This window comes from Phyllopteryx taeniolatus, chromosome 1 (assembly GCF_024500385.1).
Source record: "Phyllopteryx taeniolatus isolate TA_2022b chromosome 1, UOR_Ptae_1.2, whole genome shotgun sequence".
NCBI classification, from domain to species: domain Eukaryota; kingdom Metazoa; phylum Chordata; class Actinopteri; order Syngnathiformes; family Syngnathidae; genus Phyllopteryx; species Phyllopteryx taeniolatus.
Window position 1 is genome coordinate 48,112,302 of NC_084502.1, and position 27,497 is coordinate 48,139,798.

The following is a 27,497-nucleotide window of genomic DNA, read 5'->3' on the forward strand; positions in this document are numbered from 1 at the left end:
ATATATATATATATATATATATATATATATATATATATATATATATATATATATATATATATATATATATATATATATATATATATATATATATATATATATATATATATATATATATATATATATATATATATATATATATATATATATATATATATATATATATATAAAAAAAGGCGGCACGGTGGCACGGCGGCCGACTGGTTAGAGCGCCGACTGGTTAGAGCGTCAGCCTCACAGTTCTGAGGACCTGGGTTCAATCCCCGGCCCCGCCTGTGTGGAGTTTGCATGTTCTCCCCGTGCCTGCGTGGGTTTTCTCCGGGTACTCCGGTTTCCTCCCACATCCCAAAAACATGCATAGATTGGAGACTCTAAATTGCCCGTAGGTGTGACTGTGAGTGCGAATGGTTGTCTGTTTGTATGTGCCCTGCGATTGGCTGGCAACCAGTTCAGGGTGTACCCCGCCTTCTGCCCGATGACAGCTGGGATAGGCTCCAGCACGCCCGCGACCCTAGTGAGGAGAAGCGGCTCAGAAAATGGATGGATGGATATATATATATATATATATATAAAAAAAAAAAAAAAAGGCGGCACGGTGGCACGGTGGCCGACTGGTTAGAGCGCCGACTGGTTAGAGCGTCAGCCTCACAGTTCTGAGGACCTGGGTTCAATCCCCGGCCCCGCCTGTGTGGAGTTTGCATGTTCTCCCCGTGCCTGCGTGGGTTTTCTCCGGGTACTCCGGTTTCCTCCCACATCCCAAAAACATGCATAGATTGGAGACTCTAAATTGCCCGTAGGTGTGACTGTGAGTGCGAATGGTTGTCTGTTTGTATGTGCCCTGCGATTGGCTGGCAACCAGTTCAGGGTGTACCCCGCCTTCTGCCCGATGACAGCTGGGATAGGCTCCAGCACGCCCGCGACCCTAGTGAGGAGAAGCGGCTCAGAAAATGGATGGATGGATATATATATATATATATATATATAGCAAAGCAGCCCAAGACCTTCAAACTACCACCACCATGTTTGACATGACTGTTGGTATGATGTTCTTTTTCTCAAATGCTGTGCTACATTTACGCCAAATGTAACGAGACACACACACCTTCCAAAAGGCTCAGTCAGTCAGTCCACGTACAGAAATATTCTCCCAAAGGTCCTGGTGTCAATCAGATGGTTTTCTTTTTTTACATAAGTAAGATGAGCCTTAATGTTCTTTTTGGTGAGCAGTTGTTTTGGCCTCGGAACTCTGCCATGGATGCCATTTTTGGCCAGTCTCTTCTTTATTGTTGTGTCATGAACACTGACCTTAACTGAGGCAAGGGAGGCCTGCAGTTCTTTAAAAGTTGTCCTGAGTTCCGTTATGGCCTGGATGTTCGCTGGAATCCTAAAGCTGGAGAAATTGCTTTTGAAACCCTTTCCAGACTGATAGATGTCAATTACTTTATTTCGCAACAGTTCTGGAATTCTTTGGATCGTGTCATTTTGTTGCAGCATTTTTTAGAACTTTTGTCTGAATTGATTTTGTCGGGACAGACTCTGTTTGAGTGATTTCTTTACTGAACAGGTCTGGAGTGAAAATGAACCAAAAATTGTGAAGGCCAGGTAAATTTCAATGTTTTTTCCTAAATAAATGAAACGACCATTTGAATAGAACATTTTAAGTTCACTTGGGTTATATTTGTCTGATATTTACATTTATTTGATGATCTTAAACAAAGTGAGGAAACTATGCAAAAATATAAGAATTTGCGAAGGACCGCAATACCATATATACAGCGGCTGAAATAAGTATTTAATTTTCTCAATAAATATACTTCCAAAGGTGCTATTGACCTGAAGATTTCACCAGATCTTGGGAACAACCCAACGAATCCATACATACAAAGAAAGTAAAACAAATAAGATTAGAAAATAAGTTGTATGGAAAAATGTGAGGCGGCACGGTGGGTGACTGGTTAGAGCGTCACAGTTCTGAGGACCGGGGTTCAATCCTGTGTGGAGTTTGTATGTTCTACCCATGCCTGAGTGGGTTTTCTCCGGGCACTCCGGTTTCCTCCCACATCCCAAACACATGCATGGTAGGTTAATTGACAACTCTAAATTGCCCATAGGTGTGAATGAGAGTGCGAATGGTTGTTTGTTTGTATGTGCCGTGCAATTGGCTGGCAACCAGTTCAAGGTGTGCCGCTCCTGCCCAATGATAGCTGGGATAGGCTCCAGCACGCCTGCGACCCTAGTGAGGAGAAGCGGCTCAGAAAATGGATGGATGGATGGGAAAATGTGAAATGACACAGGGAAAAAGTATTGAACTCATGAAGAAAAGGAGGTGCAAAAAGGCATGGAAAGTCAAGACAACAAGTAAAATCAATAATCAAACAGCTATCCAGCTCCTTGTCAGTGCAAATGAATATCAGCTGGTTCAGTCTTCACTGATGGCCTACAGAAAGGTCTCATTGCCAAGGTGTGAGTCAAGACATATTTCATGATGGGCAAGAGCAGAGAGCTGTCTCAAGACCATCTCAAAGAAATTGTTGCAAAACATAACGATAGCATTGGTTACAGGGGCACAGCTAAGCTTTAGAATGTTCCAGTGAGCACGGTTGGGGCCATAATACGTAAGTGGAAAGCCAATCATACCACCATAAATTTGCCTCGATCAGGTGCTCCTCGCAAGATTTGTGACTGAGGAGTGCAAAGACTAATCAGAAGATTTGTCCAAGAGCCAAGGACCAACTGTGGAGAGCGTCAAAAAGACCTGGAATTAACAGGTACTGTTGACACAAAGAAAACAGCGAGTAATGTATTCCGTCGCCATGGCTTGTATGGACGCTCACAACGCAAGACCCATTGCTGAAAAAGCAATGTCAAAGCTCATTTAAAGTTGGCTGCACAATATAGTCTGGTCAGATAAGCAAAATTGAACTGTTTGGTCATTGGCCCAAATTCATTTAAAATTCATTTGGGTGCCACGGTGGTTGACTGGTTAGAGTGTCTGCCTCACAGTTCTGAGGACCCGGGTTCAAATCCCGGCCCCACCTGTGTGGAGTTTGCATGTTCTTCCTGTACCTGCGTGGGTTTTCTCCGGGCACTCCGGTTTCCTCCCACATCCCAAAAACATGCAGGGTAGGTTAATTGAAGATTGTAAATTGCCCTGCAATTGGCTGGCAACCAGTTCAAGGTGTACCCCGCCTCCTGCTCGAAGATAGCTGAGATAGGCTCCAGCACTCCCGTGACCCTTGTGAGGATAAGCGGCTCAGAAAAATGGATGGATGGATGCATGAGTTTGTCTTTGTTTTAGTGTAGTTGTTCGACTGCATATACTACATTTACAAAATGTTTGAAATATTCCTTTCCTCTGAGATAAAATACTGCATTCATACTGTTACTAAATGTCTGTGCTTTTCTGACAATAAACTAGATTTTTTAAATATATTTAGTAGAATAATAATAATCGTAACAATTAATAAGTATAATAATATTATTATTATGATCTATTAATGGCGAAGCTAGCCCTATTTTGGGTTGATATATATATATATATATATATATATACACAACACACACATAGCTGCTGCAAAGTATTTAACGTCACCATTTTTCTCATTAAAAATATATCCAAAGGTGCTATTGACATGAAAATTTCACCAGATTTTGGGAGCAACCCAAGTAATCCATACATACAAAGAAAGTAGAACAAATAAGATCAGAAATTAAGTTGTGTGGAATAATCTGAAATAACAAAGGGAAAAAGTACACGCAAACTGGTATTTATTTAATACTTTGTACAAAAGTATTTGTTTGCAATGACAGCTTCAAGACGCCTCCTGTATGGAGAAACTAGTCACCTATATGTCTCTGGTGTGATTTTGGCCCATTCCTCCACACAAACAGTCTACAAATCTTGCAGGTTACGTGGGTTTTTTTTTATGGACCAAGACTTTCAGTTCTTTCCATAGATTTTCGATTAGATTCAAGTCAGGTGATTGGCTGGGCCATTCTAGCAGCTTTTTTCTTCTTCTTTGAAACCAATTGAGAATTTCCTTGGCAGTATATTTGGATCATTATCCTGCTGAAACCTCCACCCTTGCAGCAAGGTAGCTACAGATTTCTGTCAAGAATGTCTTGGTACATTTGCCTATTCACCCTTTACCAGTAAGATTTACTGAAAATCAGCCCCACACCATCATGTTCCCACCTCCGAACGTCACGGTTGAAATGATGTTTTCAGGGTGATGTGCAGTGCCATTTCTCCTCCAAACGTGGTGTGCATTATGGCATCCTTCTTCTTTTCCTTTCGGTTTGTCCCTTTGAGGGTCGCCACAGCACATCATTCTTTTCCACGTAAGCCTATCTATCGCCTGCATCCTCCTCTCGAACACCAACTGCCCTCATGTCTTCCCTCACGACATCCATCAACCTTCTCTTCCTCAAGCTCTCTTGCCTGGCAGCTCCATCCTCATCATCCTTCTACCAATATACTCACTCTCTCTCCTCTGGACGTGTCCAAACCATCGAAGTCTGCTCTCTCTAACTTTGTCTCCAAAACATCGAACCTTGGCTGTCCCTTTGATGAGCTCATTTCTAATCTTATCCAACCTGGTCACTCCGAGAGCGAACCTCAACATCTTCATTTCCGCCACCTCCAGTTCTGCTTCCTGTTGTCTCTTCAGTGCCACTGTCTCTAAATCCGTACATCATGGCTGGCCTCACCAGTGTTTTATAAACTTTGCCCTTCATCCGAGCAGAGACTCTTCTGTCACATAACACAACTGACACCTTCCTCCACCTGTTCCATCCTGCTTGGACCCGTTTCTTCGCTAACTGACCACACTCACCATTGCTCTGGACGGTTGACCCCAAGTATTTAAAGTCCTCCACCCTTGCTATTTCTTCTCCCTATAGCCTCACTCTTCCCCCACCACCCCTCTCATTCAGGCACATATATTCTGTTTTACTTCGGCTAATCTTCATTCTTCTGCTTTCCTCCACATGCTCCCTGCTTTCACTGTAGATCACAATGTCATCTGCAAACATCATGGTCCACGGGGATTCCAGTCTAACCTCATCTGTCAGCCTATCCATCACCACTGCAAACAGGAAGGGGCTCAGGGCTGATCCCTGATGCAGTCCGACCTCCACCTTAAATTCAAATCCACTGTCAAACCTACAGCACACCTCACCACTGCTCTGCTCCCCTCGTACATGTTCTGTATTACTCTAACATACTTCTCTGCCAATCCAGACTTCCACATGCAGTACCACAGTTCCTCTCTAGGTACTCTGTCATATGCTTTCTCTAGATCCACAAAGACCCCTAATGATGACGACAAACAATGGACTTCGTTTTACCTTGCCCGGACGCGGGCCACCGGGGCCCCCCACTGGAGCCAGGCCTGGTGGTGGGGCTCGAAGCCGAGCGCCTGGTGGCCGGGCCTGCACCCATGGGGCCCGGCCGGGCACAGCCCGAAAGGGTAACGTGGGTCCCCGTTCCCATGGGCTCACCACCTGTGGGAGGGGCCATAGGGGTCGGGTGCAGTGTGAGCTGGGCGGTGGCCGAAGGCGGGGACCTTGGCGATCCGATCCCCGGCTACAGAAGCTGGCTCTAGGGACGTGGAATGTCACCTCTCTGGCAGGGAAGGAGCCCGAGCTGGTGTGTGAGGTCGAGAAGTTCCGACTCGATATAGTCGGACTCGCCTCCACACACACCTTGGGCTCTGGTACCAGTCCTCTCGAGAGGGGTTGGACTCTCTTTCACTCTGGAGTTGCCCATGGTGAGAGGCGCCGAGCAGGTGTGGGTATACTTATTGCCCCCCGGCTCGGCGCCTGTACGTTGGGGTTCACCCCGGTGGACGAGAGGGTAGCCTCCCTCCGCCTTCGGGTGGGGGGACGGGTCCTGACTGTTGTTTGTGCCTATGCACCAAACAGCAGTTCAGAGTACCCACCCTTTCTGGAGTCCTTGGAGGGGGTGCTGGAGAGCTTTCCCGCTGGGGACTCCATTGTTCTGTTGGGGGACTTCAATGCTCACGTGGGCAATGACAGTGAGACCTGGAAGGGCGCGATTGGGAGGAACGGCCCCCCCAATCAGAACCCGAGCGGTGTTCTGTTATTGGACTTCTGTGCTCGTCACGGATTGTCCATAACGAACACCATGTTCAAGCATAAGGGTGTCCACACGTGCACTTGGCACCAGGACACCCTAGGTCGCAGTTCGATGATCGACTTTGTGGTCGTGTCATCGGCCTTGCGGCCGCATGTCTTGGACACTCGGGTGAAGAGAGGGGCGGAGCTGTCAACTGATCACCACCTGGTGGTGAGTTGGCTCCGATGGTGGGGGAAGATGCCGGTCCGACGTGGCAGGCCCAAACGTATTGTGAGGGTCTGCTGGGAATGTCTGGCAGAATCCCCTGTCAGAAGGAGTTTCAACTCCCACCTCCGACAGAACTTTGCTCATGTTCCGGGGGAGGCGGGGGACATCGAGTCCGAGTGGACCATGTTCCGCGCCTCCATTGCTGAGGCGGCCGACCGGAGCTGTGGCCGTAAGGTGGTCGGTGCCTGTCGTGGCGGCAATCCCCGAACCCGTTGGTGGACACCAACGGTGAGGGATGCCGTCAAGCTGAAGAAGGAGTCCTATCGGGCCTTTTTGGCCTGTGGGACTCCTGAGGCAGCTGATGGGTACCGGCTGGCCAAGCGGAATGCAGCTCTGGTGGTCGCTGAAGCAAAAACCCGGGCATGGGAGGAGTTCGGTGAGGCCATGGAGAAAGACTTCCGGACGGCTTCGAGGAAATTCTGGTCCACCATCCGACGTCTCAGGAGAGGAAAGCAGTGCACCACCAACACTGTGTATAGTGGGGATGGGGCGCTGCTGACCTCGACTCGGGACGTTGTGAGTCGGTGGGGAGAATACTTCGAAGACCTCCTCAATTCCACCGACACGCCATCCCATGGGGAAGCAGAGTGTGGGTTCTCTGAGGCGGGCTCTCCTATCTCTGGGTTTGAGGTCACCGAGGTAGTTAAAAAGCTCCTCGGTGGCAGGGCCCCGGGGGTGGATGAGATTCGCCCGGAGTTCCTAAAGGCTCTGGATGTTGTGGGGCTGTCCTGGTTGACACGCCTCTGCAACATCGCGTGGACATCGGGGACAGTGCCTCTGGATTGGCAGACTGGGGTGGTGGTCCCCCTTTTTAAGAAGGGGGACCGGAGGGTGTGTTCCAACTACAGGGGGATCACACTGCTCAGCCTCCCTGGTAAGGTCTATTCAGGGGTGCTGGAGAGGAGGGTCCGTCGGGAAGTCGAATCTCAGATTCAGGAGGAGCAGTGTGGTTTTCGTCCTGGCCGTGGAACAGTGGACCAGCTCTACACCCTCGGCAGGGTCCTCGAGGGTGCATGGGAGTTCGCCCAACCAGTCTACATGTGTTTTGTGGACTTGGAGAAGGCGTTCGACCGTGTCCCTCGGGAAGTCCTCTGGAGAGTGCTACGGGAGTGTGGGGAACCGAACCCCCTGATACGGGCTGTTCGGTCCCTGTGTCAGAGTTTGGTCCGCATATCCGGCAGTAAGTCGGACTCGTTCCCGGTGAGGGTTGGACTCCGCCAAGGCTGCCCTTTGTGGCCGATTCTGTTCATAACTTTTATGGACAGAATTTCTAGGTGCAGCCGAGGCGTAGAGGGGGTCCGGTTTGGTGGCCTCAGTATTGCATCTCTGCTTTTTGCAGATGATGTGGTTCTGTTGGCTTCATCAAGCCGTGACCTCCAACTCTCATTGGAGCAGTTCGCAGCCGAGTGTGAAGCGGCTGGGATGAGAATCAGCACCTCCAAATCTGAGACCATGGTCCTCAGTCGGGAAACGGTGGCATGCCATCTCCAGGTCGGGGATGAGATCCTGCCCCAAGTGGAGGAATTCAAGTATCTTGGGGTCTTGTTCACGAGTGAGGGAAGAATGGAACGGGAGATCGACAGGCGGATCGGTGCAGCGTCTGCAGTGATGCGGACTTTGTATCGGTCCGTTGTGGTAAAAAAAGAGCTAAGCCGAAAGGCGAAGCTCTCAATTTACCGGTCGATCTTTGTTCCTACCCTCACCTATGGTCATGAGCTGTGGGTCGTGACCGAAAGAACTAGATCCCGGATACAAGCGGCCGAAATGAGTTTCCTCCACAGGGTGTCCGGGCTCTCCCTTAGAGATAGGGTGAGAAGCTCGGTCATCCGGGAGGATCTCAGAGTAGAGCCGCTGCTCCTCCGCATTGAGAGGAGCCAGATGAGGTGGCTGGGGCATCTGATTCGGATGCCTCCCGGACGCCTCCCTGGTGAGGTGTTCCACCGGGAGGAGACCCCGGGGACGACCCAGGACACGCTGGAGAGACTACATCCTTCGGCTGGCCTGGGAACGCCTCGGGATCCCCCCGGAAGAGCTGGATGAAGTGGCTGGGGAGAGGGAAGTCTGGGCGTCCCTGCTGAAGCTACTGCCCCCGCGACCCGACCCGGATAAGCGGTAGAGAATGGATGGATGGATGGATAGATCTACAAAGACACAATGTAGCTCCTTCTGACCTTCTCTGTACTTTTCCATCAACATCCTCAAGGCAAATAATGCATCTGTGGTACTCTTTCTCGGCATGAAACCATACTGTTGCTCGCAAATACTCACTTCTGTCCTGAGTCTAGCCTCCACTACTCTTTCCCATAACTTCATCGTGTCGCTCATCAACTTTATTCCTCTAAAGTTCCCACAGCTCTGCACATCACCCTTGTTCTTAAAAATGGGCACCAGCACACTTTTCCTCCATTCCTCAGGCATCTTCTCACCCGCTAGAATTCTATTGAACAAGCAGGTCAAAAACTCCACAGCCACCTTTCCTAGATGCTTCCATACCTCCACAGGAATGTCATCAGGACCAACTGCCTTTCCATTTTTCATCCTCTTGAATCCCTTTCTAAATTCTCCCTTAATACTTCTACTCTTCTACTTTCCCTTCTCTCTCATTTTCCTCTTCCATCAACTCCTCAAAGTATTATCTCCATCTATCTAGCACACTGCTGGCATCAGTCAACATATTTCCATCTCTATCCTTAATCACCCTAACCTGCTGCACATCCTTCCCATTTCTATCCCTCTGTCTGGCCAACCTGTTTATATCCGTTTCTCCTTCTTTAGTGTCCAACCTGCCATACATGTCATCATATGCCTCTTGTTTGGCCTTTGCCACCTCCACCTTTGCCCTATGTCGCATCTCAATGTATTCCTTTCGCCTCTCCTCGGTTCTCTCGGTGTCCCACTTTTTCATAACTAACCTTTTTCCTTGTATGCTTTCCTGTACTTTGAGGTTCCATCACCAAGTCTACTTCTCTCCTTTCCTGCTGTCTAACCACACTCTCCCCTACCACTACCTTACAGTCAGTAACCTCCTTCAGATTACATCGTCTGCACAAGATGTAATCCACCTGCGTGCTTCTACCTCTGCTCTTGTAGGTCACCCTATGTTCCTGCCTCATTATGGCATCCAAACAGTTCAATTTTGCTCTCATCCGACCGGACTATATTCTCCCGGTATTTAACTGGCTTGTCCAAATATTTTTCAGCAAACTTTAGACGAGCTTTGACATGCTTTTTTTTTTTTTTTTTTTTTTTTCTTTCAGCAATGGGGTCTTGCGTGGTGAGCGTGTATACAGGTCACCGCGGCGGACTGCATTACTCACTGTTTTCTTTTTGACAATAGTACCTGCTAATTTCAGATCTTTTTGAAGGGCTCCACAGGTGGTCCCTGGCTCTTGGAGAACTCTTCTGATTATTCTTTGCAGTCCTCTGTCAGAAATCTTGCGAGGGGCACCTGATCGAGGCAAATTTATGGTGGTATGATTGGCTTTCCACTTACGTATTATAGCCCCAACCATGCTCACTGGAACGTTCAGAAGCTTAGATATGTGCGTTTAACCAATGCCATTGTTATGTTTTGCAGCAATTACTTTGCGATGGTCTTGAGAGAGCTCTCTGCTCTAACCTTGACCCTTGACTCACACCTTGCAATGAGACCTTTTTGTAGGCCATCAATTCTGACTGAACCAGCTGATATTCATTTGCACTGACAAGGGGCTGGATTGCTGTTTGATTACTTGATAGATTTTAGGTGTTGTCTTGGCTTTCCATGTCTTTTTGCAGCTCCGTTTCTTCATGTGTTCAATACTTGGAAATTTCAGGTCAATAGCAGCTTTGGAAGTATATTTCTTGAGAAAAATGGTGACATGTTAAATACCTATTTGAGCCACTGTATATCTTTGCCTCAGGAGTACAAATAAGATACCTTGACTACAAGTGAGATACAGAGCGGCAGGATCAGCGCAACGGTGGAAAAGACAGATGAAAGTAAGGCCTAAAATGATGGTGTCTGGCCTCTGACTCACTGAGGCTGACATGACATGCTCGTCTCATCTTGGACACAGTCTGACTGAAAACAAAAACATGACGTGCATGTGAATCACCAGCACGTATTTGACACCCATCCATCCATTCTCAACACCGCTTATCCTGTTCTGGATATTTGACACCCATACACGGGCAATTTTTCAAAATCTTTCATCCTTGTCTCGCTCAGGCACCAAAACACATCCACACTTTGCGGCATGGTTCATAATTATCAGGCAACAGCTAATTTCACACTGAGCAATCTGTTGGTCACACCCACGCGCAGACACACACACACACACGCACTCCGGGATTCATAGGATAGTGCGGCCATGTACTGTATATCCAAATTTGCAGCACATCATTAACAAATTGCAATAAGATGTTCAAGAATCTCATGGAGCAGCAACAAATGAAGAATGACTTAAAGAGTGACTCTCGTGCAATACGGATTGTAAATTTATTCTAGCTATAAATTATACTTAGCCTGAGTCAAGAGAACACAAAAAATGACATTATTTAATGGTTAAAGGCAACATATTATGGAAAATAGACAGTTTTATTGCCTTCCCACCCATCTAGTGTGAAATTAAAAGGAAAGTAATTGTTTTATGTCTGGTTCTCAAAATGTATCTGTCAGTGAGAATTTTGGATTATTATTAACATCATCATCATATTATTATAAAAGAATAACAGTTTACATAATACCAGCCCACACAGTGTATTTCTCCAGCCATGACTTCAGAGAGTCTAGCTACTAAACTACACAGAAGCAGTTTCATGTCTAAGCCAAACGGTAAGCAGAGCTGCAGTGTCCAAACACATTAGCGTAGTTACCAGCTTTAGCTCCTGATAACCAGCACATACCCAAAGGTTCAGCTAAATTGTTGACATGTGAGCGGGGGAGCTGTTTTTGGCATGTCACGTACAACATCGATACATGAACAGACAATGTGTAATTTAACAGCTTGACGATGGTGTTCTGCCTCCACGACTACAAAGTAATCAAATCTGTAAGGGCAGTCGCATCATGGTTGTGGGTTGGGCAGGGATATGGCTAAAGATTTCAAGCAGAGTGTGGAAAGTGGATGATAAGGGTGCTGTAATTCTTTATTCTTTGTGTATTTTCACAGGAGAATTTCAGAACCATTTTATAAAGATACCTGGGACGTGTCCCAAATTGTGGAATAAAAAGCATAATATTTAAGGAAGGAACATAAGGAACATTTCCATCAAGTAGTACATTTAGGTTTAGCTGCCTATGTGACGGCACAGCTCGTCAATCTAAAGGAAGCTGCTAAAAGGTTGCATGTTAGGGTATCAGTTATATTGATCCCCTTCAATTTTGGGGGGAAATTTGTGGACCACGACTAACTGAATCAAACTGTACTGCTTGGCAGATCAAGTCCTTGTGATGTTTAAGGAGCATCTCTTCAACTGTACATGACAAGCTGCCAAATTGCAGCAACCAATTAAATGTCAAGCAGTGCTGACATCATGAATCAGAGGCCGGATTTCAGTGTGTGACTGCCTGCACAGAACTTGGGCGGGGTTCAAAAATGTGTGTAAGCATAGGTGGACTCCACTTTAGTTATATATTTAAAGGAAGCCTCCATGAGAGAGAGTGAGAGAGAGAGTGAGAGATGCTGTGAGGGTGCAGAATAATTCATATTCAGCGCAAGCATTTCTTCTCGAAGATGTCAACTTGTCATTTGTGCTACAGTTTTTAGATATATGTTCAGTGATGGCTTGAGATACGAGTTTAATTTGTTCTCTGACCACGATCTTAACTAAAAAAAGCGTGTTTCAAATCATCTGTGCCGATTGAAATGAATGGAAATGCATTAATCCGTTCCAGCCTCCCCCCAAAAAATACATTTTCTGTGTTTTCGAATAAGTAGCACTAGTCTATACTACTGTACTTTATAAAAACAAAGAGTAATAAGGCGGCACGGTGGCCGACTGGTTAGAGCGTCAGCCTCACAGTTCTGAGGACCCGGGTTCAATCCCCGGCCCCACCTGTGTGGAGTTTGCATGTTCTCCCCGTGCCTGCGTGGGTTTTCTCCCACATCCCAAAAACATGCATTAATTGGAGACTCTAAATTACCCGTAGGCATGACTGTGAGTGCGAATGGTTGTTTGTTTGTGCCCTGCGATTGGTTGGCAACCAGTTCAGGGTGTACCCCGCCTCCTGCCCGATGACAGCTGGGATAGGCTCCAGCACGCCCGCGACCCTAGTGAGGAGAAGCGGCTCAGAAAATGGATGGATGGATGGAAGAGTAATAACACAATTAGAGGAAAGACGACGGAGACGAAAGAGAGGCAACATGGACTGGATAGAAAACCTGGAGAACATTATAGGTGATCAGACAAAGTAGCTCCAAATCGCTGAAGCCCCATGCACAAGAGACAGGCGTGGAGGGACATGAATAGGAAGATTAAAAATTAAATAGAATGTAAAGAACTAAACCGTTTGTACATCATGATTTAATGCTGCAATCCAATTCCTTGTGCTGCTCCCTCTCATGTGTCTGCCTTGGCTACCAGCAGGGAGTATAATACCAAACAGTCATGCAGACACAAAGAACAACAGTGCTTCTTCTTCTCCAGTACTAAAACTGTAAGTGACTCAGTAAAATGCTGTAATATTAGCCATTTTTTCATAGAGGACAAATGCCTGCTATATGATCTGTCTGTTGCTCCACCTGTTGTGTTCAAATATCCATTGCTTGAAGGTTTCTAAAACCATAACTATCAATGCTAACATTAGCACGTCAATGGTGTTTTCCTGCCCTGCAATTGGCTGGCGACCAGCTCAGGGTGTACCCCACCTCTCGCCTGAAGAAAGCTGGGATAGGCTCCAGCACGCGACCCTAGTGAATATAAGCAGTACAGAAAATGAATGGATGCATGGTGTTTTGAAATTTTGTTGTGTATGAGGTTATAAACTGTATCAGCATTCAGCAAAATTATCTTTGTTTTATGTTTAGTTTGACCGTTAACTTCAACTGGTTTTGGCATTAAAGCGCTTGAAGCCTCGTTTTGATGAATTGCTCACAATTTTCCAAACTGCTGCTTATTGTCAAGTGCGTTGATTTGAGTTCACTGACACCATACAAGGCTCGTATCTCAAGTGTGCGCTCACGTGTCAAAGTGAAAAATTGTCCAAATGATGGCCCATATCTTGGAAAAACTCGTAAGTCTGGTCAATCGTACCTCAAGACACCACTGTAGGTAGGTAGATAGATGGGTAGGGAGGGAGGGAGTTATGCAAGTGTATATGTGTGCATTAGGGATGTCCCGATTCAACTTTTTCACTTTCAATCCGATAATGATATTACAGCCTTGGGTTTTGGCTAATAGCGATATTGGTCCGATCCGATATCAGCAATAATCATACATACTTTGGCACGATTAGGGTTTTTGAAGGCTAGGAAGGCAAGGCAAAAACGTGGAGGACCAAAGTGCAGGAATGCAGGGAGGCAAGGCAGGGGTGCAGGAGCCTCAAAAAATAATATTTAATCTCCAAAAAAGGGCACACAAAGAACATGGATAAATCAAACTAAACAAAGTTCCACAACAGATAAACAATGTTACAAAGAAACACTTGAATAAACCTAAAACTGGAAACAAACTATGACTGGTAAGACGTGGAACAGACAGAGACTATGACACCTGACAATGACAATGAACCGACAAGAACTGAAAGAAACCAGGGAACTAAATACAAACAGATTGACGAGACAACGAGGAACACCTGGACAAGACACGAGCGGCTGGAGAGAGCTGATTGGTCGACACAAGGTAGAAGGTTGACGAGAACAGGTGGACACAATAACTAAATGAACACACAAGGCATGAAAAAGATGGAACACAGGAAAACATGAAACAAAACTAACCACAACCCAAACCAAAAACACAGACCATGACATACTTAACTCATTTTGTAGTATGGAATGTTAGAAAAGGAGCGGCACGGTGGGGGAAACTGGTTAGAGCGTCTGCCTCACAGTTCTGAGGACCGGGGTTCAATCCCCGACCCCGCCTGTGTGGAGTTTGCATGTTCTCCCCGTGCCTGGGTGGGCACTCCGGTTTCCTCCCACATCCCAGAAACATGCATGGTAGGTTAATTGACGACTCTAAATTGCCCGTAGGTGTGAATGGTTGTTTGTTTGTATGTGCCCTGCGATTGGCTGGCAACCAGTTCAGGGTGTACCCTGCCACCTGCCCAATGATAGCTGGGATAGGCTCCAGCACGCAGAAAACCCAAGCAGGCATGGGGAGAACATGCAAACTCCACACAGGCGGGGCTGGGGATTGAACCCCGGTCCTCAGAACTGTGAGGCTGATGTCAGAACTGTGAGGCTGACGCTCTAACCAGTCGCCCACCGTGCTGCCCAGTCCAATCCAATACTCTTTTTTTTTTTTTTTTTTTTGCCGACATAGGACCGATTTCCAATCTCAAAGATTGGATTGTGACACCCCTACTATGTATGTACTGTATGTATGCATGCATGCATGTGCATTTAGGCATGCTTACCGAGGAGTAGAGGTGACCCTCTCCGTTCATGGCAATGTAGAGACCACTCTTTACTGATTGGATGGCCACCACTCTAAGTCCCACTGGAATTAAGTTGAACAGAGCTGTGAAAAAGGTAAGACATGGTGGTTTTATGTGCCATTGGAGTTTTGAACAGTTAGTTTACACAAATAACACAAGACAACAGTCAATGGATAGGTCTTGTAATGAGTTCATTAATCTTGTGTGGGCTTCTCCATCCATCCATCCATCCATCCATCCATCCATTTTCTACCGCTTATCCGAGGTCGGGTCGCGGGGGCAGTAGCTTTAGCAGGGACGTCCAGACTTCCCTCTCCCCAGCCACTTCATCCAGCTCTTCCGGGGGGATCCCAAGGCGTTCCCAGGCCAGCCGAAGGGTGTAGTCTCTCCAGCATGTCCTGGGTCGTCCCCGGAGTCTCCTCCAGGTGGGACATGCCCGGAACACCTCACCAGGGAGGCGTCCGGGTGGCATCCAAATCAGATGCCCCAGCCACCTCATCTGGCTCCTCTCGATGTGGAGGAGCAGCGGCTCTACTCTGAGATCCTCCCGGATGAACAAACTTTTCACCCTATCTCTAAGGGAGAGCCCGGACACCCTGCGGAGGACACTCATTTCGGCCGCTTGTATCCGGGATCTTGTTTTTTTGGTCGCGACCCACAGCTCGTGACCGTAGGTGAGGGTAGGAACGTAGATCGACCGGTAAATCGAGACCCCGAGTGGTGTTTTGTTATTGGACTTCTGTGCTCATCACGGATTGTCCATAACGAACACCATGTTCAAGCATAAGGGTGTCCACACATGCACTTGGCACGATGATCGACTTTGTGGTCGTGTCATCGGACTTGCGGCCGCATGTCTTGGACACTCGGGTAAAGAGAGGGGCGCAGCTGTCAACTGATCACCACCTGGTGGTGAGTTGGCTCCGATGGTGGGGGAAGATGCTGACGTGGCAGGCCCAAACATATTGTGAGGGTCTGCTGCGAACGTCTGGCGGAATCCCCTGTCAGAAGGAGTTTCAACTCCCATCATCTTCCGGGGGAGGCGCGGGACATCGAGTCCGAGTGGACCATGTTCCGTGCCTCCATTGCTGAGGCGGCCGACTGGAGCTGTGGCCGTAAGGTGGTTGGTGCCGGTCGTGGCGGCAATCCCTGAACACGTTGGTGGACAGCAACGGTGAGGGATGCCGACAAGCTGAAGAAGGAGTCTTATCGGGCCTTTTTGGCTCGTGGGACTTCTGAGGCAGCTGATGGGTACCGGCTGGCCAAGCGGAATGCAGCTTTGGTGGTCGCTGAATCAAAAACTCGGGCATGGGAGGAGTTTGGTCAGGCCATGCAGAAATACTTCCGGACGGCTTCGAGGAAATTCTGGTCCACCATCTGGCGTCTCAGGAGGGGGAAGCAGTGTGCACTGTTTATAGTGGGGATGGGGCGCTGCTGACCTCGACTCGGGACGTTGTGAGTCAGTGGGGAGAATACTTCGAAGACCTCTTCAATTCCACCGACACGCCTTCCCATGAGGGAGCAGAGTCTGCGTTCTCTGAGGCGGGCTCTCCTATCTCTGGGGTTGAGGTCACCGAGGTGGTTAAAAAGTTCCTCGGTGCCAAGGCCCTGGGGGTGGATGAGATTCTCCCGGAGGGTGTGTTCCAACTACAGGGGGATCACACTCCTCAGCCTCCCTGGCAAGGTCTATTCAGGGGTGTTGGAGAGGAGGGTCCGCCGGGAAGTTGAATCTCAGATTCAGGAGGAGCAGTGTGGTTTTTGTCCTGGCCGTGGAACAGTGGACCAGCTCTACACCCTTGGCAGGGTCCTCGAGGGTGCATGGGAGTTCGCCCAACCTGTCTACATGTGTTTAGTGAACTTGGAGAAGGCGTTCGACCGTGTCCCTCGGGGTGTCCTGTGGGCGGTGCTTCGTGAGTATGGGGTACCGAACCCCTGATACGGGCTGTTCGGTCCCTGTACGACTGGAGTCATAGTTTGGTCCGCATATCCGATAGTAAGTCGGACTCGTTTCCGGTGAGGGTTGGACTCCGCCAAGGCTGCCCTTTGTCACCGATTCTGTTCATAACTTTTATGGACAGAATTTCTAGGCGCAGCCGAGGAGTAGAGGGGGTCCGGTTTGGTGGCCTCAGCATTGCATCTCTGCTTTTTGCAGATGATATGGTTCTGTTGGCTTCATCAAGCCGTGACCTCCAACTCTCACTGGAGCAGTTCGCAGCCGAGTGTGAAGTGGCTGGGATGAGAATCAGCACCTCCAAATCTGAGACCATGGTCCTCAGTCGGAAAAGGGTGGCGTGCCCTCTCCAAGTCAGGGATGAGATCCTGCCCCAAGTGGAGGAGTTCAAGTATCTTGGGGTCTTTTTCATGAGTGAGGGAAGAATAGACAGGCGGATCGGTGCAGCATCTGCAGTGATGCGGACTTTGTATCGATCCGTTGTGGTAAAGAAGGAGCTAAGCCGAAAGGCGAAGCTCTCGTTTTACCGGTCGATCTACGTTCCTACCCTCACCTATGGTCACAAGCTGTGGGTCATGACCGAAAGAACAAGATCCCGGATACAAGCGGCCGAAATGAGTTTCCTCCGCAGGGTGTCCGAGCTCTCCCTTAGAGATAGGGTGAGAAGCTCGGTCATCCGGGCGGATCTCAGAGTAGAGCCGCTGCTCCTCCACATCGAGAGGAGCCAGATGAGGTGGCTGGGGCATCTGATTCGGATGCCACCCGGGCGCCTCCCTGGTGAGGTGTTCCGGGCATGTCCCACCGGGAGGAGACCCCGGGGACGACCCAGGACACGCTGGAGAGACTACATCCTTCGGCTGGCCTGGGAACGCCTTGGGATCCCCCCATAAGAGATGGATGAAGTGCCTGGGGAGAGCGAAATCTGGGCGTCCCTGCTAAAGCTACTTCCCCCGCGACCCAATCTCGGATAAGCAGTAGAAAATGGATGGAGGGATAAAGGCTTACTTGATGAGTTTGGTGTTGAAGAAGTTGAAAGCCCTGATCTCAACCTCATCAAACAGCCTTAAAAGTAAAACGGCCAGCATCGGTGACTTTGCAAATATGTTTCTCGATGAGTACCCTCTAAAATCTTGCCAAAGGTCTTCCCAGAAGAGTGGAAGCTGCTGGAGCTACAAGGGAACTCCATTTTCTTCCATGTTCACTTGCTATGAGTCTTAATGCTTATCTTCATGGAAGCGGCTCTCTGTTATGCTGCAAAGGATATGTGTGCATCACAATAACAACCTATGATGAGAGGCTTGATAGCAGATATTACTTTTTTTTTTTTTTTTGCAGTGCGTCTTCCCTCCAATCAAGGTTTGATTACACAAGGGAAAGCGGAGCCCTCATTAATCAAGACTGTTTCCAAGTGCTTTTTGAATCTCTCTCAAACCAACACACACATCATTAAGCATTGAGCAGAGGAAAAGTATGAAATGTGCAAAGATGATTATCCGTAGCAGAAATGCTTCCAGCTGATTAGAAGAGAAAATTTGAAGCTGCAAGAAGTGATGAACGTGACCTCGCACCCCCTTTTCATGGCGAATCCTCAAAATGACCATCAAACTTTGACGCCACACTACACCCACATTAGATGGCGTAGGCAAAAAAAAAAAAAAAAAAGCTTGACAATTTAGTGTCACCCATCTGTCTAGGATATCTGCTTCTGATTGGAGCTCATTTGGACAAATTCCCTATGAGTTAGTCAAGGTACGAGCCCTGGAAATCGCCCAAATGGCAGCTTCAAATCAAAATGGCAAACTTCCAGTTTAATTTTGTGCATGGGTTCTCAATATTTTTACGTGTGTCCTGTTATCTCCTGTTATATGTGTGCACCTAATTTCATGTTAGGGTTGCACGATATTTGAAAAAAAAATGACATTGCGATTTTTTTTTTTAACCTGCGATATATATTGCGATGTGAAATAATATAGGATCAGTGTTGGGAAAGTTCACTTTCTATGCGAACTAATTCAAAGTTCAGTTCATCGTTCTAAAAATGATCTGGTTCAGTTCATAGTTCATAATTCAAAATTTTGAACTGAGTTCACTGGTCCAAAAACGAAATAGTTCATAGTTCTTTTTTTTTTTTTTTTAAATGTTGTCAATGGGCTATTACCCCCAAAATACTGGCATTTAATTTCCCCATTGTTGCCACCCATTCAGTCCTCACAAGTAGCCTGCTGCAGCCTACAATCACAAAAAACATGAGGAAAAATGTTTTGCCTGAATGGTGTTTTTGTTAAAATGAGGAATTAAAACAAAAACTGATTTTTTGTCCTTAATGTGCAAACAAAAACACGTAACACAGTGTGACAGCAACGATGATGGAAGGACATTAATAACTGCATTCCTCACAGCTATGGCTGACTATATTAACAAAATATTGAATCTACTCATACATTACAAAATCAAATGCCATATTATCACAGTGTTATCATAGTGTTTTAACTAAAGCATTCTGATACAAATAATAATTTTCCTAGTAATCCATTTTTACAATTATCTACTATATTACAAAAGAACATTAACACCCATTTATGTAGTGTCCCTGAACACACCTCACACACTCACACAGCTGCTGCATCCCTGCAGACAGTTGTTTCATTCTGAAGACTGAAATAGGAAATGCAGCAGGTGTACATTGTTTTCCATGTCCTCTTTCATAGTTATCTTGTAAGGAGATAAGTATACAACACTCTGGGCTGCTATGTGGGTTGTTTGAAGCATTATAATTTACTGTAACATGGGTGCTAATTTTATTAGCATGTCCAAATAGGTCCCTCTGCTGGTCACTTAATATTACAGTTGATTCACTGTATATTACAGTACACCAACATCGCAGCAGACCTTCTTGCGATGTGACTACTGCACACACGTACATCGCGATGACAATGCACAAACAAAGTATCGTACAGCCCTATTTCATGTCAATTTGTGAAACTTTTCAACTTTCCAGGGGTCGTAACTGAGATAGTTTTAGGTTGTCGTGTTGGGTTTAGGGAAACCTAAAATATATATACATAATCACTACGGTACACATGCTTTCAAAAATATATGTTTTCTGAGCATGTCGAGGGTCCCAAAACAGCAGAATCATTGTCAGACGAATAATGAGAAACAGCAATTTTTAGCAGGCCTTCGCACCGTCTAGTGCTTGACACAATGGCATTCCTATAAATGGTATAGGAAGCATCATAGCTTTCTCTGCCTGCCGACAGAGCAACAAGTGCTTGCAGATTAATGTATGCATATACAGTATAAACGGGTTTCTTCAGATCAATGTTGCATTGATGTCATCACAAATGCCTCTAAGATGTTTAAAAAAAGAATTCCTTTGGACGACAGTAGTGCGCAAAGTGGCACTGTGTGACAAGCAGAGTTTGATGTCCACTGCTGACTGTCATGGCAGACACCGGCCATCATGGTGGCATGTTCATACTGCAAACCCCAATTCAAATGAAGTTGGGATATTGTGTAAAATGGAAATAAACAGAATACAATGATTTGAAAATCCTTTTCAGCCTGTATTCAATTGAATACACTACAAAGACAAGATACAGTGTATTTAATGTGCAAACCGATAAACTATATTGGTGTTTCTTTTCTGCAAATATTGGCTCGTTTTGCATTTGATGCCTCCAAGACATTCCCAAAGAGCTGGGACAGGGGCATGTTTATCACTGTGTTACATCACCTTTCCTTTTAATAACACTCAATAAGCCTTTGGGAACTGAGGTCACTAATTGTTCAAGCTTTCTAGGTAGAATTTTTCCCGTTCTTGCTTGATGTAGAAATCTCTTGGCGTATTTTGTCCTTCATAATATGCCACACATTTTCAATGGGAGACAGGTTTGGACTGCTGGCAGCCCAGTCTAGTACTCTTTTACTGCGAAGCAAGTCTGTTGTATGAATGTTGCTTGGGATTGTCTTGCTGAAACAAGCAGGGACGTCCCTGAAAAAGACATTGCTTGGATGGCAGCATATGTTGCTCCAAAACCCATAAGTACCTTTCAGCATTAATGGTGGCTCCACACGTGTAAGTTACCCATGCCATAGGATCTCACACACACCCATACCATCACAGATGCTGGCGTTTGAACTTTGCGCTTATAAGACCCCTATAAGATCCCATATCACTGGCCTCGAGACTAGTTGGCGGCCTAATGGCGACCTGGTTGCAGAGACGTCTCCGTGACGTCTCCTGGAGACTAGCCGTGTCACCAAGGAGTTGTGCTGAAATCCAACATGTTCAATTTCATTGGGACCTTTTAGCGACTTTTTCAAGTCGCCAAAAGGTCTTGGAGACATTGCGGAAATTAATTCAGTCCATGACAGGGGAGATGTCTCTGCAAGGTCTCTGGGACATCCCCCAGACCCTTTGGAGACCAACAAGACTGAGGAGGTATCCCAAAGACCTATCCGCTACTTCACTGCATCGTCTCCGTGACAACGCTTGACCGATTTTTGTTGGGAAACTTTTGGCAGTAGGCTACATCAAACTAATTCAAACATATATTTTCCTCTTTATTTTTTTATTATTTTAATCATGTAAAGCACGCTGAGTTACTTTATGAAATTCGCTATACAAATAAATTTGCTTTGCTTTGGTCTACACATGTTGTCAATGGCTATTTTTAAACAAAACATTTTCTTTATTTTTCCTAACTTCTAGCATGAGGTAGTTAAGCTTCCTGTACCTAATATGTTCCATGTGGGAACTTGGTTCGCTCCTCACCTGTAGCAGAAAAATCTAAATAAGAATACATGTACTTTCTTTTACTTTTGGGTTCCAACCCACCAGTTGTTGAGAATCACTGGGACTACACCACGTGACTGAGAGCCCTGAATGTTTTAAATTATATTATTCTGCCTTTACATATTAAAATGTGTGTGTAGTGCTTTGTTTTTTTATTCACAAAAATAAAAAGTTTGCATTAGAAATGTTGTTTCATGCTATTTTATTGTTTACATTATTTTTATGTTTACATAGAAAAATACTCACAGAAGCGCATAACTACCAGCTGTTTGGCTGGCAGTGACCCTGTATGCTATTAGATACATTTGATTTATTACTTCTTATATAGTTTATTTGTATATTTAAACAGTGCAGATTCTATCAATATAATGTTTTCCCTCCTTCCACCTATTGAGCAGAGCTCTTCATATTATAGCTAATGTTACTTTAATTTTTTATTTTTAGTGGTGTTATATTGAAACTACTATAAATTTCCAATTGCCAAGTCGCCGCAACTGCCAAGACTGATCAGTCGCGGCGACTTTGCACAGTGGGATACCAAAATTTTGCTTGCGCTCTCACCAAGGCAACATCTCGCATAAAACAATTAGCACGCTTAACACAATTAATATTTAATTAATTAGTAAACCTTGTAAACCTTATTACTCCTTATACTCCTATTCTCCAAATAAGAGGCAAAATGTTGTCGCTTCAAGTTGTTTGTTTGTCACTCCCTGCTGTAGTTTACTGTAAAACTGCCACGTAAAACAAATAATGAAACAACGCATGTCCGCTAACCTAAGTGCTGGCATACGGTGATAAGAAAAACTAGACATGCTAATAAGATTAGCACCGATGTTGCAGTAAATTATAACAATTTCATCATAACCAATTATAACCGAGAAAAATGTGCGCTGGTTTTCACATGTCACGTGGACATCTCTATTCATGGCACCTTCAGCCTATGAAAATAGAACGATCAGCCCCATATTTCTTATTTCATGGACGATAAGCCTTTTCCTCTCCATTACACGCTCACTAGAGAAAAAGCCTGATGAGGAACATGCTTAACATCCATAAAATCCATATTTGGGCTATCATTCTGATATTTTCAGAGGTGGAACGGGTCATAAGTAGAGATGTCCAGATAAATACTTGCTGATGATTGATGATAGCTTTCTGACATTAAGCGACGTCATGCTTTTTCTCTATCGTGAGCACATATGGAGAGGAAAATGCGTAACGTCCATAAAATCAAAAATATCATTGTAATATTGTCAGAGGTTAAAGGTGCCATAAGTAGAGATGTCCACATACATTTTGGTGATGATTGGTGACAGCTTTGGGATATTAAGCAACGTTAAACTTTTGTATGCTTACATTAAGCGGTATAGACTGTCCCTGTGGCCGTCCATCCATCCATTAATTTTCTACAGCAGCTCGTGACCATCGGTGAGGGTAGGAACGTAGATGGACCGGTAAATTGAGAGCTTCGCCTTTCGGCTTAGCTCCTTCTTCACCACAACAGACCGATACAAAGTCGATCTCTCGTACCATTCTTCCCTCACTTGTGAACAAGACCCAAGGTACTTGAACTCCTCCACTTAGGGCAGGATCTCATTCCCGACCTGGAGAGGGCACGCCACCCTTTTCCGACTGAAGACCATGGTCTCAGATTTGGAGGTGGTGATTCTCATCCCAGCCGGTTCACACTCGGCTGCGAACCGCTCCAGTGAGAGTTGGAGATCACAGCTTGATGAAGCCAACAGAACCACATCATCTGCAAAAAGCAGAGATGCAATACTGAGGCCACCAAACCGGACCCCTCAACGCCTCGGCTACGCCAAGAAATTCTGTCCATAAAAGTTATGAACAGAATCGGTGACAAAGGGCAGCCTTGGCGGAGTCCAACCCTCACCGGAAAGGAGTCCGACTTACTGCCGGATATGCGGACCAAACTCTGACTCCGGTCGTGCAGGGACCGAACAGCCCGTATCAGGTGTTCGGTACCCCATACTCCCGAAGCACCTCTCACAGGACTCCCCAAGTCCACTAAACACATGTAGACAGGTTGGGTGACCTCCCATGCACCCTCGAGGACCCTGCCGAGGGTGTAGAGCTGGTTGACTGTTCCACAGCCAGGACGAAAACCACACTGCACCTCCTGTATCTGAGATTCGACTTCCCGACGCACTCTCCTCTCTAGCACCCCTGAATAGACCTTACCAGGGAGGCTGAGGAGTGTGATCCCCCTTTAGTTGGAACACACCCTCCGGTCCCCTTTCTTAAAAAGGGGGACCACCGCCCCAGACTGCCAATCCAGCGGCGCTGTCCCTGATGTCCATGCGATGTTGCAGGCGTGTCAACGAGGACATCCCCATAACATCCAGAGCCTTTAGGAACTCCGGGCGAATCTCATCCACTCCTGGGGCCTTGCCACCTGAGGAGCTTTTTAACCACCTCGGTGACCTCAACCCCAGAGATAGGAGAGCCCGCCTCAGATACCCCAGAATCTGCTTCCTCATGGGAAGGCGTGTCGGTGGAATTGAGGAGGTCTTCGTAGTATTCTCCCCACCAACTCACAACGTCCAGAGTCGTGGTCAGCAGCGCCCCATCCCCACTATACACAGTGTTGATGGTGCACTGCTTCCCCCCCCCGAGGCGCTGGATGGTGGACCAGAATTTCCTCGAAGTGTTTCCAGTCATTTCTTTCCCCTAAAAACTTATTTTGGAGGTGGTGGGATTCCACCTGACAGCGACAATATATAAAATATGACTAAATACTACCACGTTATTGTATAGTACATTGCTTCTTCCACACCAGCTATGCAATGAATATACTGTAGTCTCCACTTTTGCCACTGACGGGCACACCAAGACATTGGGGCGTGTTGATTTTGGCAATGAAAAATGGGCATTCCAAAAGCAATTCATTATTTACCAATTGGTCCAAAATGGATTGATATTATTGAAAATGACTGCTGGTTTCATTTTCTTGAGCAAACATTCATAAAATGAACTTGTTAGTGAAGTATAGACCATAAAGAACCCCATATCTCATTTAACAGCCACTGGTCACGACAGTGGATGTGCATGTGTGTTTTTTTTGTTTTTTAACTTACAGGAGTTGGTGCTGTCATCTTTGGTCCCATCCAGACTTCCATCCTGCCCCATCTGGAGATAGAAGCCATGCCTGCAGAACAATCTGGTCACTATGCCCTTCAGCTGCGGTTCTAGAGGAAACAAGGAGAAGGCCGGTTGGGGAAAAAAGTATGTGGAGAGGAGAGTGTAAATACTGGAGATAAATACACCTGCTCATGCAAGTCTATTTAGTGAGTGAGCTCCAATAGAAGAGCTTTATCCAAAGCTTTTTGTTATGTTGTGTTTATTACAGTGTGTTATTGTACAGCGACCAAAATCTCTTGGTATAGTCAAGCAATCAGAGTACCTTTCATTGGAACTAAGGGGTCAATATTTTGGACAATTTCTTGCTCCCCACTTTGTGGGAACAATTTGGGGATGGTCCCTTCCTTTTCCAACATGACTTTACAGCAGTGCACAAACAAAGCAAGGTCCATTAAGACATGGATGAGAGAGTTTGGTGTGGATAATCTTGACTGGCCTGCACAGCGTCCTGACCTCAACCCAATAGAGTGAAAGCTAAGAACCAGACCTTCTCATCCAACATCGGTGTTCGACTCTCAAATGCACTTCTGGAGGAATGATCAAATATTTCTACACCCCTCTAAACCTTGTGGAAAACCTTCCCAGAGGACTTAAAGCTGTTATACATGGCAAAAACACAAACTCTTACCTATTTAATATATCTTATTTCTAGTCAACCTTTTACAGTACTTATTTTAAGACAGTTTTGACTTTTTTTCTAAATTGTCAGCAAGACAAAAAGAATCTTTAAGAATCTTATCAAAGTAATTCATACAAGTACCATTGGCAGATTTTTTTTCACTTATTTTAGATTTTTTTTTTACTTGTTTGGAGAAGGTAATTTTGTTTTGAGAAGGTAATTTTTCCAGTGTTGCTGCATAGGATGGACCTATGTCATCATAAACCCTAAGGATTAAGAAAGAGATGTCACTTAAATTGACATGTGAGTCGAGGCAGCTGAGTAAATACTTTTGGCAATATAGTGTATCTAAATGAGAGAAGCAAATATTTCACCTCTTAGCATTAGGTGGACATTTTGATACATTATTAGAGCTCATGAGACTGTGGAGCTGCACTGTGCTATTATTATGTTCAGCAATGAAAGAATTGTTGTAAACATGACACCTTTTTGTACAGTTTCAACTATGTCTTAAAGGAACAGTTGCGATTTAGCCTGAGCATAGTCACAGCGCTCAGCACCCCACCCCGGGGGACTTCCTGCAGGGAGGACCAGTCAAGCACATCAAATCCATCATAGGATTCTCATACTAATCCATACCTTACTGGCCATTGTTCCACTTGGAAAACTTTGATAAGGTTGTGGGGTCAGAGGGAGGCAATGTTATAAATCACAGACTAAAAATGGATATTGATAAACGCATATGACCACACCCACTGTTCCAAAGCATGCTGGGAATCCCCTTTGAGAGTGTACCAGAGAAGCAGAGCGTAAAGGTAGAGTCAAGGTGATGCACAGAGACAAAACCGAGCTTGACCCAGTTAGTTAGGGAGAGGTGGCAGGAGGGGTTCCATCTTTATGACAGCTCCATTTTGTGGCATGGAGGAGGGAAGACGAGGTGTGAAGCTTTTCAACAAAATGCTCTTGTGTTGTGACACAATATCAGCACGCCATGGAGTCACAAATTAAAGTGGACATTCAAACCATATAGGGGACACAAAATGATCCAGTATCTTTTTTTTTTTTTTTTTCTTTTAAAGTGTGAGTGAGTAGATTTTTCTGTAATCCTGTAATAAAAACAAAAGACTACGGCACAGCACACAACAAAAAAGAAGAAAGGGGGAAAAAATGGGAAAGTTAAGATGATCTAATTTAAATTGATTTCAAATTGGAGGACAACATGTAGCCTTGCACACTGTCAAGGTCACGCTTTGTTTCATTGAACATGGTCACATCTGAGATAGTGAGGCTTCAGGTCACCGTCCAGACTTGGGTAATCATTTAAGACGAAGAGGTTAGAGGTAATCGGGCTATTAATAAACTCAGTTTATCACAATTATAGTTTGCTGATGGATTGGTGATAATTGCTGTACAATAGATCCACAGGGGAACGGCACCTAATAATCATTTGTCTCTTTAACTGTCCAACGTCCACTTATCCCTTTAAACAAGCCTTCACGCTGATGTTCTTTCCACAGTCTCCAAGGTGATATTCCCTGCTCTTCCCAGAATCCCCAAACCTTGTCTGTTACTAGGGAAATTCCCATCTTCACGTTTCCATGACAACAGTCTCGTGATTCTACAGTGTTCCAGTAGAGGGTATTCCCCCATCCACACACACACACACACACACACACACACACGCGCGCGCACCCACACAATGTGGTGCGCCAATCCGTTGAGCTCTCGTGATACTTTGACACGTCACACTGTCATTGTGCATTTGAGCGATCTAGGGTTTTACAGACGGACAGCCACACACACACAATCTCTCTCGCTCTCTCTCTCTCTCTCTCTCTCTCTCTCTCTCTCAGAAACACACACACACACTATCACACACACACATACTACATTTTGGGTGTGACACATGATAATAAAACCACTTCAGCGTCATTCCAACCATAGATGCCTTGCTTAAACAAAGAGGAGTAGGAAACATCACCTCCAGTATGACAACAGTGACGCACTCTGTGGCTG

At 45.8% G+C, this 27,497-nt stretch overlaps 1 protein-coding gene across 3 annotated transcripts in view; it reads right to left on the reverse strand.

Annotated features, from left to right (window-relative positions):
- The window catches only part of LOC133489989 (fibroblast growth factor 14-like), a 78,208-nt gene that overhangs the window by 18,265 nt on the left and 32,446 nt on the right, over nt 1-27,497 (reverse strand). For all 3 annotated transcript variants that reach the window (XM_061799392.1, XM_061799411.1, XM_061799402.1), the window contains exons 2-3: nt 24,799-24,909; nt 14,928-15,031 (exon numbers count right to left, since the gene is read on the reverse strand). In XM_061799392.1, coding sequence (XP_061655376.1) covers nt 14,928-15,031; nt 24,799-24,909 — 215 coding nt within the window. The remainder of the gene's footprint in view (nt 1-14,927; nt 15,032-24,798; nt 24,910-27,497) is intronic.